Source organism: Canis aureus, chromosome 34 (genome assembly GCF_053574225.1).
Source record: "Canis aureus isolate CA01 chromosome 34, VMU_Caureus_v.1.0, whole genome shotgun sequence".
NCBI classification, from domain to species: Eukaryota; Metazoa; Chordata; class Mammalia; order Carnivora; family Canidae; genus Canis; species Canis aureus.
In genome coordinates this window covers 20,020,264-20,034,589 of record NC_135644.1, presented here as the reverse complement: position 1 = coordinate 20,034,589, position 14,326 = coordinate 20,020,264, and the positions used below count along the sequence as shown (strand labels likewise).

Sequence of the window (14,326 nt, the reverse complement as noted above, 5' to 3'; positions counted from 1 at the left end):
TAATTATTTTTTATTGGAGTTTGATTTGCCAACATATAGCATAACACCCAGTGCTCATCCCGTCAAGTGCCCCCCTCAGTGCCCATCACCCAGTCATCCCATCCCCCTGCCCACCTCCCCTTCCACTTTCCCTTGTTCCTTTCCCAGAGTTAGGAGTCTCTCATGTTCTGTCTCCCTCACTGATATTTCCCACTCATTTTCCCTCCTTTCCCCTTTAATCCTTTTCACTATTTTTTATATTCCCCAAATGAATGAGACCATATAATGTTTGTCCTTCTCCGATTGACTTACTTCACTGAGCATAATACCCTCCAGTTCCCTCCACGTTGAAGCAAATGGTGGGTATTTGTCATTTCTAATGGCTGAGTAATATTCCATTATATACATGGACCACAGCTTCTTTATCCATTCATCTTTTGATGGACACCGAGGCTCCTTCCACAGTTTGGCTATCGTGGCCATTGCTGCTATAAACGTCGGGGTGCAGGTGTCCCGGTGTTTCACTGCATCTGTATCTTTGGGGTAAATCCCCAGCAGTGCAATTGCTGGGTCGTAGGGCAGGTATATTTTTAACTCTTTGAGGAACCTCCACATAGTTTTCCAGAGTGGCTGCACCAGTTCACATTCCCACCAACAGTGCAAGAGGGTTCCCCTTTCTCCACATCCTCTCCAACATTTGTTGTTTCCTGCCTTGTTAATTTTCCCCATTCTCACTGGTGTGAGGTGGTATCTCATTGTGGTTTTGATTGTATTTCCCTGATGGCAAGTGATGCAGAGCATTTTCTCATGTGCATGTTGGCCATGTCTATGTCTTCCTCTGTGAGATTTCTCTTCATGTCTTTTGCCCATTTCATGATTGGATTGTTTGTTTCTTTGCTGTTGAGTTTCATAAGTTCTTTATGGATCTTGGAAACTAGCCCTTTATCTGATAGGTCATTTGCAAATATCTTCTCCCATTCTGTAGGTTGTCTTTTGGTTTTGTTGACTGTTTCTTTTGCTGTGCAGAAGCTTTTTATCTTAAGTCCCAATAATTCATTTTTGCTTTTGTTGCTCTTGCCTTCATAGATGTATCTTGCAAGAAGTGGCTGTGGCCATGTTCAAAAAGGGTGTTGCCTGTGTTCTCCTCTAGGATTTTGATGGATTCTTGTCTCACATTTAGATCTTTCACCCATTTTGAGTTTATCTTTGTGTATGGTGAAAGAGAATGGTCTAGTTTCATTCTTCTGCATGTGGCTGTCCATATGTGTTGCTGTTCTATGGGATTAGACATCCTTAGTTCTTCCCACTAATCCTCCCAGGGTGTGGTTTTCTGACATTTTCACTCCAGTTACATTCCCTGGATACAATGCTGTTTGTTAATGTCTACCTCGAAACATGGTATTTGATCTGGATCTTGTACTCTAGATGGGATGTATCCACGGTGTATAGGAATATGTTACGTTATCCTCCTCACCCCCCCTGCCTTAAGTTGTAGATGCTCTATCCTTGAGTACATACTAAAGGTACGGGAGCTTTTTGGATCTTGATGAGTTTGTTTGTTCATATTAAGTAAGTAAAAGAGCAACAACAAAAAGCAGGCAAACAAACAAAGCCCGGTAAGTCAGGTCAGCATCATCAAAACTTTGTACATCTCTAGGCAAGAATCCTCTTTAGTGTGGGACATGACATACAGAGCAATCAATAAAGTTTATTCTTTAATTTAAATAAACCTGATCTTGTCATCCTCCAATGTGATAATCCCACCTCTCAGTCTTCATCCATGCTTTGATTTAAAAACTATATTTAACAAGACAGGATCAAGTTCAGGATATCCTCTCAGAGTAGTGATCCTCAGGGGGACGGGGGACTTTCTTCTTTACCCATCCCACCATGACCTCTGCTGATACTTGTTGGTATTTGTGCCACACCCCTCTTCCCAGGCTCACTGGTGTGCAAAAGAGCTGAGCATCCCTGTTATTAGAGACATTTTCAGCTGTTCAAATAACTAAAAATCCACATATCCAACCACACTCTTATTAATGAATTTGCATTTTGCCCTTCATGGAAAGAACATACAAAATTTTGTCCGAGCATCTTAGGACTAGAGTGGTTTTCTAGTTAGTTGTGTTCCATGGGGTCAGAGTTCTCTGTACCTTACTTCCGCTTTTATCTATTTTATAGCTTGAGGTTCTGCACGGGGTTCAATATGAAAAGTGGACATTCTCTCTTTAGTGAACTCAAGCAATAACTCCAGTAGTCACTACTCTCTTTCTTCAAATGTACAAAGACCATTTGTTTAAATCATCTTTTCTAGAATATTACCTACAATTAATTTTCCTTTTTAAACAATTCACTCCCATGTTGACCATCTTTTGATTCCTTTCCCCATAGTGCTTCACACATGTTAGACTGAACAACTATAGCTTCACACTTTTTCTTTGCTCGAGAGCATGAATGGCCTGGACCTGGAGATTCTCACATGAAGCAGCTGAGTACTATCTCACTCTTTCCCCACCTTTTGTTGTATGTTAAATCCTTACTAACAGGGCGGCCCCGGTGGCGCAGCGGTTTAGCGCCGCCTGCAGCCCAGGGTGTGATCCTGGAGACGGGGATCGAGTCCCACGTCGGGCTCCTTGCATGGAGCCTGCCTGTGTCTCTGCCTCTCTCTCTCTCTCTCTCTCTCTCTCTCTCTGTGTTTCTCATGAATAAAAAAATAAATTAATTAAAAAAAATCCTTACTAATATATCCATTCTCCCATTTCTGGTTTGAAGGTTTTCTCCTTGAGAGAGACTGTAGAATCAGAATAGGAACTAAATAATCCTTCTCTGTGTCTTGGTATCTGTCCTTCCATCTCACTGGTCTATCATTTCCTCTTCCTTGCCACTTCTATAACTTGCACATATATTTTGTTCCCTTACTGCATTGTATCATATTTATTGCGTGATCATCTCTCCACCAGGCTGGAAGCTCTTTAGATGACGAATTGTTATACATCTGTAAATCCTGACACCTAGTACAATGGCTGGCAGTATAGCATAGTGCTTAAGCATTCATTCATTCATTCATTCACTCATTCATTTATTCAAAAATATTTATTAAGCAATTGCTGTCAGACTGCAATTAGCAAAGTGCCTGGGGATAAAGTGGTAAACAAGCCTGACTTGGTCTCTGTCTCAGTGTGTGCACATTATGTTGGGGGAAATATACATGAAGCTAATCTCCAAAACTAATATATTATCACAAACTTAGGCAGCATAGTCTGCTAATTAACTGCAGGCCAGGGTAAATGAGTCAAAAGTCATCTGAGAAAGTTTAACAGTGGTAGCTATCGCTTAGACTAGCTTCTTCTACTGGCATCTCCATTAGAAAGTCCGCCACCACACGCTCACAGATTAGGTACCAAAGAAATGTCCTGTATCTTTAGCTTGCTTCCTCTTTTCTTCTTTTCTGAGCTTTTGTTCTCTGTGTCTGAATCATATTTTTCATTTCTGAATGAGCTAAGTCTAAGGAAGCTTGTACTGCTCTTTTGTCTGCTACCCTATAGCACTGAGATCAGCTCTTGGAATGTGGCTGCAACCATATCCTTTTTTTCTTATGTACAGGGTTCCTCTAAGTATTCCTACTCTAAACTGGTCTCAAGAACCTGGCTTTAGCTTTGAGGTCAAATAGACCTGAGTTTGATTCTCAGTACAAACACTAGCTAGACTTTGGTAAATTATCTTCTCAAGGCTCCAATGTTCTCAACTATTAAAAACATACTTCATAAAGAGTATTGTACAAATTAGATGAGATAATTTATATAAAGTATGGAGCCCACTGACTGGTTTTCAATATACGGTAGCTTGGGTCTTTCTTAACATCATTATCATCACTGCAATAGGCAGTAATCAGTGTTTGTGGAATTGAATTATTTTCACATCCTTATTTCTTTCCATTATTATATTCACATATGTTAATAACTTGGTAATAACCAGGAGACATTATTACTAAGAGTACCTTTTAACTCCCAAATGGGAGTGTTTTTGTTTTTGTGGGTTTTTGTCTTGTCTTTGCACTTTGAATCTACATTTTCAGTAGTGTTTCCCTCTCTATAATCACTTGGCATTGAAATAGTCCTTTCAGGTACTTAATTCACCCAAAATTTCATCTGTTTGGAATTCATCCCCACATGACATGGCGAGAAAAAAAAAAGGCAGGGGATTGAATGCTGACTTTCATTTGAACCCCCCTTGCCTAAGACTTGACCTAGAGCAGTCTGAGAATCATTCCTCTAATGTATCCTATCCTTCAAGTGTATTTAGATGGGTAAATTGGGCTTGGGAACTATTTGTTCATACTTATCAGCACGAATCAGACAGATTTGCAAAATTAAGATGTTTGAATTCTGTCTACCTAAAGAAAGTTAAAATCCTTTCAATTGTAGAATGAGTCTGGACAAGTTTACCCAGTGACTTAAGAACTAAGTCTCATCTTAATTATTCTTGGAACAAAGCTAGCAAATACATGTACATGTGCACACACATGCAAACACACACACACACTCTAGAGTCCTTGACCTTAAGATCCTTCCAATATAATATAAATCAATGTACACAAATTTGGGATAAATCTAAAATAAGATAAAGATTATTTAATCAAATCATGAGTTAGGTCATTACTTATCACCTCTAAGGTGACTAAGGCAGAGGAACAGAGGAACTACTCCCTAGAGGTCTACTATTTATTTACTTTTTGTTCCTTGCTTATGGACCAAGACAGGAAGGGATCCTGTACAAGTCCAGTCCTCTGAATAATTTGTAGGCCAATAAAAGCACCAGGCTCTGTTCCATGTCAGACCTTTGAAATTGTATTGTTGCTGAGTGTGAAATCCTTCTGTCTGCACTTGTTCATCTCACGGCTACTCAGTCTTCAGAGTTAAGTTTACATGTGGAAGTCTTCTTCATCACCCCACACCAGCACCCCCTCTAGGTGCCCTGTGCTCATTCTCAGCTTGGAAAGCCCTTTGAACTGGATTAAAATGACTAGATTCCTCACCTCTTTAATCCATTGAGATCAGCACCTGTATCTTGTGCACTGACATACCTAATACTTGTATACAAAGTAAACACAAAGGCTATTCAACATATTTTAATATATAAAAGCCATATATATATGTATTATCATGGCAATTAAGAGCACATGCTGCAGAGTCAGATATCTAAGGCCGTGACTTGGTGCCCACCCTTACTGCTTGTGATCTTGGACAAGTTATTTACCACCCAGTGACTCTGTTTCATCATCAGTTAAATGAGTATAATGCTAATATCTACCTAATGAGATTTTTGTGATGTTTAATGAGTTAATGTAGGTAAAGTGCTTAGAGTAGCGCTGGGCACCGAGCAAAAATTGCTCTTATTTGTATTGTTAATCTCCTCTCACTTCACTCCCACTTCTCTTTCATCCTCACCTCCAACCTCTCTTTTTACACACATACGTGCACAGAAACAAAAGCAGGGGTCAGGGCCAGCATTATTCGGTAGTTTACCACAGTGTAATTAAGCCACATTTTGGCAAGTTTTTTCTTAGCTCTTGGAAAGGCAACGTTACATTGGGGAAAGAGCGCAGAACTAGAAATGGTCCATGTCACAGATAGTCTTGTCTCTGTCTCAAAAAAGAAGCATTCCTTTGAATGTGCTCATTACTCTGTATGCATTTTTTTTAATGAACAGAAGAGGTTTTTAGATACATCGTGTTTAATTCCACAGAAGGATTCCAGCATGACATTGCCTGCCATCAGAAACGTGGAACTTTGAGATACAGGGAAAAGCATAGGGGTCAGGGAATTAGGTTCTAGAAGTGTGTTTTGGAGAGGTCACAGTTAATCTGGGCCTCATTACTGCATAAAATAAGGAGGCTGCATCCGATAAACTAAAGCCTGAAAATTCAATGGATCTATTTTGAGATAGAGAAAAGACATTTAAAGGTAACACTCCTGTTGACAGAGAGAAATGTTCTATACATGCAATGGAATCGTCTCCAGCCGTGAGAAGGAAGGATATCCTGCCGTTTGCGACAAATGGATGGACCGTGAGGGCATTACACTAAGTGGAGTAAGTCAGACAGATAAAGATGAATGCGGTATGATAGCTCTTCTGTGTGGAACCTAAAAAAGCAGAACTCACAGAAATAGAGAGTAGAACAGTGGTTGCCAGGAGCTGGAAAATAAGGGAAATGGGGAGACGTTGGTCAAAGGTTATAAATTTCCAGTTGTAAAATGAATAAGTTCTGGAGATCTAATGTACAGCACGGTGATTGTGGCTCACAATTCTGTGTTTCACACTTGACCGTTGCCAAGAGAGTCCATCTGAAATGTTCCCATCACAAAAAAGAAGTGGGAATTATGTGCTATGATGGAGATGTCAGCTAACGCTAGTGGTAATCATGATGCAATATCCAAGGGCATTAAATCAAAACACACCTCTTAAGCTTACACAATGTCATATGTCAATTATGTCTCAATAATGTTGGGGTTGAGGGGGAAAGAGATGTACAAAGTGAATACTCTTGTGAAGCTGGGTGATAGGTCCGGAAAAGTAGGCGAGGCAATCTTGAAGACTCCCTGGCTTCTCTGCACCAGGTCTTGAGAGCATGATGGACAGGAGTTGTGCCCCGAAATAGGGAGCTCACTGACTTTGTTCCCCATTGCTCGAATATGAGAAGATGCTTTTGAAAATAATCTATGCAATTCAACATTTTTATTTTATTTTAAAGATTGTATTTATTCATTTGAGGGAAAGAGAGCGTACACATGAGCAAGGGGGGAAGAGACAGAGGGAGAAGGAGAGGCAGACGCCCCACTGAGCAGGGAGCCCGACGTGACATGGGGCTCTATCCCAGGACCTGACGCAAAGGCAGGCACGCAACCATCTGAGCCACCCAGGTGTTCCTGTAATGCATCGATTTTAGAGAGCATTTAAACTCAGTAAGTTTGGCCTGGGGTTTTTTTGTTGGGTTTTTTTTTTTTTTTTTTTTGTATATTCTTTTATTGGAGTTCGATTTGCCAACATATAGTATGTGGCTTGGATTTTAAAGAAACAAATGGGCACAGACCACAGGAGGGCCTGGGGAGGCAGAGAGTATCTCAATGGCTGCTTACCACACCAGAAACTGAGGAAGGGGAGAAAAGGCAACTGACCAGGATGAACTCAAATATTTCTAATCTTCATTAAAAATGGCAGAGATAAGTAGCTCCTGGGTGGCTCGGTCCACTAAGCATCTGACTCTTGGTTTCATGATCTCGGGGTCATGAGATCAAGCCCCAAGTGGGGTGCTCAGCAGGGTATCTGCTTGAGAGTCTCTCTCCCTCTGCCTCTGCCTGCCCACCTCCACTGTTTAAGCACATTCTCTCTCTCTCTCTCTCTCTCAAGTAAAATAAATAAAAATTTTTTTTTAAAAAATGGCAAGGATGATAGTGGAGAGGTGAGGAGAAAACCTTGCCAGATCTCTTCAATGTTAACTTGAGATTTTGAAATCTAGATTAGGGCCCCTGCAGGTTCCTAAACAAGTATGTAGCTCTGAGTGAAGAGCTTTTAGATTATTTTTTTTAATTTATTTTTATTTATGATAGACATAGAGAGGCAGAGACACAGGCAGAGGAGGGGGAGAAGCAGGCTCCATGCCGGGAGCCCGACGCGGGACTCGATCCCGGGACTCCAGGATCGCGCCCTGGGCCAAAGGCAGGCGCCAAACCGCTGCACCACCCAGGGATCCCCGAGCTTTTAGATTATTAATTGAATTTTTATCTTGAAATGAAATTGTTTGTTGTAATTTAAATATGTGGGATAAGAATAAGAATAAGAGACTAAGATTGTATTTTTAAGAGCGCTTATATTTGGAATAAGCATCATCTCTGTAACTTATTTGAGAAAGCTTCTTTTAAAATTTGTAGATGCCAACTGGTAATTCATATTCCCCTAACAATTTGCACTGATATGTTAGACAGCAGTCTTTTTTTTTTTTTAAATCAAACCCTATTGATATAAAATGGAGGGCTTTTCGTCGTTTTGTGATGTTACCAGTTACATGAGGGAGCTTAAGTATAGAACATGGAGATTAAGTAGGAAGGAAATATTAAAATGAATCGTGCTCACCAAGTCCTAGGTGTTCTACGTGAGCTGTGGAGTCAGACAAGGTTCACATAGACAGGCCAGGAATTAATGAAAACCAATCTAAATGCCACAGAAGTGACAAGCTGGGAAAGGTAATGCCTCCTATTTGTTAATGCAGCTTTACCTATCGAGGAGGATTGAGTATGTGCTAGGCAATCGCACACTTGAATTTCTTAGGAAATCAGATCTTCACGGATAGATGCTTCTATCAGCAAATTAATTCTTAACAAAAATGATAACAGCAAGCAATCAAAGTAACATCCTAGTAGTTGGACATCACAGAAACATGGTAGCAGCTTAGCCAATACAGCATAAAGAAATGCCAACAAGGAAAATGCACTGCAGATCACACTGAGAAGCAAAACCCAATAAAGGGGAAGGCCCATTGTTGCCTGAACACAGATCTAAGCTCTGAAATATTAAAAAAAATATATAATTTAGTAGCTTTTGAACATGAAGTTCAGAGCCCATCTGTAAAATATTTAAATATACACTTGCTACTGTGTTGTTTCCTCTTCTTGAGGGTAAGGACCAGTGATCTATTTGTTTTCCAACATATTCAGAGTTTGTGGGGTTTGGTCAGTAAAAAGTATTTTTGTCTATATACTGGACTTTCTTCTCGTAAGATAAAAGAATGGTGTCTGATGTCATCAGAGTATTTTAACTGTGTAATAACTGAACCGTTATTAAGATGAAAAACAGCATGGGGGCACCTGGGTGGCTCAGTCAGTTAAGTGTCTGCCTTTAGCTCAGGTCACGATCTTGGGGATCCCTGCAAAATGGGAATCTGCTTCCCTACTCTTACCCTCGCCCATGGACTCTCTCTCTTTCCCTCTCAAATAAGTAAATTTTTAAAAATCGCATGGTGGGATCCCTGGGTGGCGCAGCAGTTTGGTGCCTGCCTTTGGCCCAGGGTGCGATCCTGGAGACCCGGGATCGAATCCCACGTTGGCTCCCGGTGCATGGAGCCTGCTTCTCTCTCTGCCTGTGTCTCTGCCTCTCTCTCTCTGTGTGACTATCATAAATAAATTAAAAAATAAAAAATAAAAAATAAAATAAAAATAAAAAAATAAAAATCGCATGGTAATAATTACAACTAATAAAGTTTGTCAAGTAACACATTTAAAATCAAAGAATCAAAGTAGCTTCTGTATTTGGAGTAAGCCCTTGCGGAGTTTCTGCATTTATTCGTGTGCTGCTTCTCCGGATACATTTCTCGCTGATAGAGAAAATGCCTCTTTTCCGAGTGCTTTTCTATGCAGGAAGCATAATAAAGTGCTGGTACAACAGAAGTAAAATACTGATTCAGGGTTTACTGATGGATGAAATTAATTTAGAAAAGAAATATCAGTAGATGCAGAATAGTTAGGAGTAGACGAGCCATAGCCATGGACGAGCCACATGAGCTATGACGCAGGAGCCAGTGCTTTGGGCACAGGTTCACGTGAGCCCCTTTGGCGGTTGAGTTTATTGCTTGGGTGTCGGTTGGCAAGAGCCTGCCAGCCCTGCCCTCTCCTCCTTGCCTTTCTGGTAGCACCCTGACCTGACGGATTACTCCATATCAAGGCCTCGTTCTTGGAATGTTCTGCAGGGTAACCAGGTTTGTGACCCCAAAGCACAGCGCAGCACGATGTTATTTCCTCGTTCATGGCTTTGCTGGCGCCCAAGAGACAGAGTGGTTATTTCAAGGACAGTTTGCTGATTTAGGCGGCAGTGGCTTCTGCTAGGATGCTATCGCCTGGGAACAAGGACACGTCGACTCCACCATCAGAGCCGCCCATCGCGAACTGAGTCTAAAGATAGCTTTCACTGATGGGCAGCTGTAACCTTTGGCCTTTTGTCACATCGTGCTGGCTACCAACTCTAACGACTCTGGCTCCTTGCATTAGGAGGTTAAGAGTCCCAATTACATTTAAAAGCCTCTCATTTCGATGTCTTCCTTTTTCTTTCTGGTGACTTTTTTTTTTTTTTTTTAGATTTTATTTATTTATGATAGACAGAGAGAGAGAGAGAGAGAGAGAGAGAGAGAGAGGCAGTGGGAGAGGCAGGCTCCATGCCAGGAGCCCAACGTGGGACTCGATCCCGGGACCCCAGGATCACACCCTGGGCCAAAGGCAGGCGCTAAACCGCTGAGCCACCCAGGGATCCCCCTTTCTCGTGACTTCTCCAAAGAGGAAGAGAAAAGGAAATAAAGTGACCCACAAACGCTATGGATTATGGGGACGTGGTGTTTTATGACTCCGTTTTGTTCTGCCAAGGGTAAGGGTAGGGATTTGAGGGCCCCGCCGACGCTAAGTCTGTTGGCCGCTTTGTGCTTCCAGATGACCAAGAATGGCACAGTGGAATCCGAAGAAGCTAGCACCCTTACCGTGGATGACATTTCGGATGATGATATTGATTTGGACAACACCGAGGTAGACGAGTACTTCTTCCTGCAACCGCTGCCGACGAAGAAAAGGAGAGCGCTGCTGCGGGCCTCTGGGGTGAAGAAGATTGACGTGGAAGAAAAGCATGAGCTGCGCGCCATCCGCCTGTCGCGGGAGGACTGTGGCTGCGACTGCCGAGTGTTCTGTGATCCAGAAACGTGTACCTGCAGCCTGGCGGGCATCAAGTGTCAGGTAAGGCTTTGCATGTCGAGGACTCCGGAGGTGGCACCTCCTACAGCACCTACAGCACCCCGCCTGTGACAGGTAAAGAAGCTTCTCACACACAGGAAGGCACTCTGGAGCAAGGCCAGGCCTGGGGTTCCAGCGGGGAGAAATAGTGAGTCAAGGACGTTTGTGGGTGTGCCCACAGGCTGACACACGCACGAGATGATGTGAGAGGCAGCCCAAGCTGTAGCTAAGCCCATCCGAAGGACTTCCCCCTGGATCGCTTTATTGTGCTCGCTTCTGGGGGGGTTTACAAGCACTCAGAGAGATGATGACACCTCTGACGTGTGAGATCGTGTCTTCTGGTCCATCCGTGGGGGACACGATGGTGAGAGGTTAGAGGTGGCACTACTGGTGGAAAAATTATGCGACTGGGACTTCAGAAAATGGAGTTCGACCCCTGGCTCTGCTTTCTGCCAGGTACGTGAAATAGGCAAGTCAGGTCAACTTTCTGGGCACCGTGTGCTTATCCCAAAAATGAAAGGGCTGGACTAGATCAGAGGTTGGCAAGCTATAGCTCACAGGACAAATCTGGCCGGCCACCTGTCTCCGTAAGTAACACGTTAGTGAGGCCCAGTCATTTTGTGTCTCTTTGTTTGCCTGTTGTGGTGTTGCCCATGACTGCTTTCATGCTTTCACAACAGCAATGAGTAGTCGCCAGAGACGCTGTATGGCCCACAAAGCCTAAAATATTTATTCTCTGGCCCTTTACCAAGAAAAAGAAGGAAAAGGAAAGAAAGAAAAAGAAAAAAGAGAAAGAGAGTTTACGAACCCCCAGACTAGGTGATTCTCAAGCCCCCGTACATCTCTATGATTTACACTCCATGATTAGTTAGGTGTTATTATTTTATGAGGAAACTTGCCTTTTTTTGACAAGGACAGCCCCTCGGGCAGGCAGAAAGAGAGGACAGTTCTGGAAAAGGGATCCATGAGTAAGAAAACAGCTATAGATTCTGGGTCTGCCCCCTGCCCCTACTTTTTCCTGAAACCAGGATGACTGCTGGAGTCTGCCCTCTTCTCTGGAGCAGAGGAAACTCCCTGCTCCTGGATAAGGTGGCAAGCGGCTCTTTGTGGGTGCCTGTGCTCTGGTGTGCATGCAGGGTAATCGGTAGCAGTCAGCAATTAGCAAATGTCTAAGGGGTGCCCTTGGATGGCTGGGAATACCACCTATCACCTGAGTGACGAGTTCAGTCCCATGACACTTGGTGAACCCAGACACTGTCAGCAGAGCCCAGTCGCTCTGATTCTGGGAGACTGAATCTGGGAGGCCTATGGCCTACTGGAGTGGAGAAGGGCAAGGGAGAGCCAGGCACCCCCAAATGCATGGGTCCATCGGTCAGAGTCATAAATGTGTGCAACCGTCACAGTCCTGCAGGACACACGCAGGCGCCACGGACCAAGGATCCAAACAAATGAGAAGAAAACACAACGAGGACGAATTGTCAGGCCGCATGATCCAAAGCGGTGTCCATATGGACACGTCAGGCAGAAAAATTCATGTTAGAGTAAGCCAAGAAGCGGGGGGTGTGGCTGGTAGGCAAAATGTCAAATAACTTTGATTAAAAATAGTAGGTAGGGATGGGGGCAGTAAGCGTGTGTGGTTTAAAACTGGGCATGAGGGACGCCTGGGTGACTCATGGTTGAGTGTCTGTCTTCAGCTCAGGGCGTGATCCCGGGGTCCTGGGATCCAGTCCCACACGGGGCTCCTGCACGGAGCCTGCTTGTCCCTCTGCCTGTGTCTCTGCCTCTGTGTGTGTGTGTGTGTGTCTCATGAATAAATAAAGAATCTAAAAAAAAAAAAAAAAAAAAAAACCTGTGCATGTGAGCTGGCGTGCAGCAGAAGTGAGCCGGGCTTGGGGAATGGAGAGGCTTTAAAAAGACTCGAGGGGAAAAAAAAAAAAAAAAAAGACGGGAGGGAAAGTACCAGGATGGAGAAGGAGGGGGGAACGGAGAACGAAGGCGGGGCGGGGGGGGGGGGGGGGTCGGTCCATGAGCTCGCACGCCCGCTGACAGCCATGGCTCCTTTCTCTTGAGTACAGATCTTGCAGCCAGGTTGCCTCTCGGGCTGGCGGGCTCCCCTTCCCCTCCGGGCGCCTGTGCGGGGGGGTGGCTGTCGCTGGTGGCGGCGCCGCTGGGGTCCGGCAGCCCAGGTCCCCGGGGCGCGGGGGAGGGGCGGGCGGGTCGGCCGGGGGGCGTGGCACGGGGCTAACTGTGTTCTTCCCTCCAAGGTGGATCGAATGTCTTTCCCGTGCGGCTGCACGAAAGAAGGATGTAGTAACACAGCAGGTAGAATTGAGTTTAACCCCATCCGTGTCCGGACTCACTTTTTGCACACGATAATGAAACTTGAACTGGAGAAGAGCCGGGAGCAGCAGATCCCGGCGCTGAACGGCTGCCACGCGGAGGCGAGCGCGCACGGCAGCGCCGTGGGCCCCGTGGCGCACTCGGTGGAATATTCCATCGCGGACAATTTCGAGATCGAAGCCGAGCCGCAGGCCGCCGTGCTGCACCTGCAGTCCGCCGAGGAGCTGGACTGCCAAGGAGAGGAGGAGGAGGAGGAGGAAGAGGAGGAGGAGGAGGAGGAAGAGGAGGAGGAGGAGGAGGACGGCAGCAGCTTCTGCAGCGGAGTCACCGACTCGAGCACCCAGAGCCTGGCGCCCAGTGAGTCGGAGGAGGAGGAGGAGGAGGAGGACGAGGACGAGGAGGAGGAGGAGGACGAGGACGACGACGACAAAGGGGACAGCTTCGTGGACGGCCTGGGCGCGCACGCCGAGGTGGTGCCTCTGCCGTCGGTCCTGTGCTACTCCGACGGCGGCGCGGTGCACGAGGGCCCGGCCAAGGGCGCGTCCTTCTACGCCAGCTCCTCCACCCTCTACTACCAAATAGACAGCCACGTCCCGGGGCCGCCCGGCCCGGCCGCCGACGGCTACTCCGCCCGGGAGCCCGGGAAGGCCGGGGCCCTCTCGCTGGTGCCTTACAGCATGACGCCCGAGCAGTTCGCCGACTACGCCCGGCAGGCCGAGGAGGCCTACGGGCCCCCCCACTACCCGGCCGCCAGCCCCTCGGTCATCGTGTGCTGCTCGTCGGCCGACGACGGCGGCGTGCCCTGCACCAGCCTGTACCCCGACCGCAGGCCCAGCCACCCGCAGGTGGAATTCCACTCGTACTTGAAGGGGCCCCCCCCGGAAGGGTTCGTGTCCCCGTTGCACGGGGACGGCCACCTCCCCGAGCACCCCGCGGAGAAGCCTTTGAGTCTGGCCGACAAGAGCAGACTGCACGACGAGTGCATCACGTCCCCCGTGGTGGAGACGGTCCCCGTGTAGGCGCCCCGCGACCCCCCCCTCCCCCCCGGGCCGGCCCCGCCCCGCCCCGCCCCGCCCTCCTTCGAGGCGCCCCACCCCCTTGCATCCACCCGGCCCGCGGTTCTGCAAGCTGAGGACCAAGAACCACCCCCCGGACCGCGGCGAATCTTCCAGACTGTATTTTGTTCTCTCCTTTCTAGCTACGTGTCGGTGGCTTTGCACAAATACAGTCTCTATGAGGATTTT

At 46.0% G+C, this 14,326-nt stretch overlaps 1 protein-coding gene across 3 annotated transcripts in view; it reads left to right on the top strand.

Moving 5' to 3' along the window:
- Positions 1 to 14,122, top strand: part of CSRNP3 (cysteine and serine rich nuclear protein 3) — a 189,423-nt gene extending 175,301 nt beyond the window's left edge. For all 3 annotated transcript variants that reach the window (XM_077883087.1, XM_077883088.1, XM_077883089.1), the window contains 2 exons: positions 10,449 to 10,745; positions 13,007 to 14,122. In XM_077883087.1, coding sequence (XP_077739213.1) covers positions 10,449 to 10,745; positions 13,007 to 14,101 — 1,392 coding nt within the window. In that variant the 3' untranslated portion in view covers positions 14,102 to 14,122. The remainder of the gene's footprint in view (positions 1 to 10,448; positions 10,746 to 13,006) is intronic.
- Positions 14,123 to 14,326: the final 204 nt, after the last annotated feature.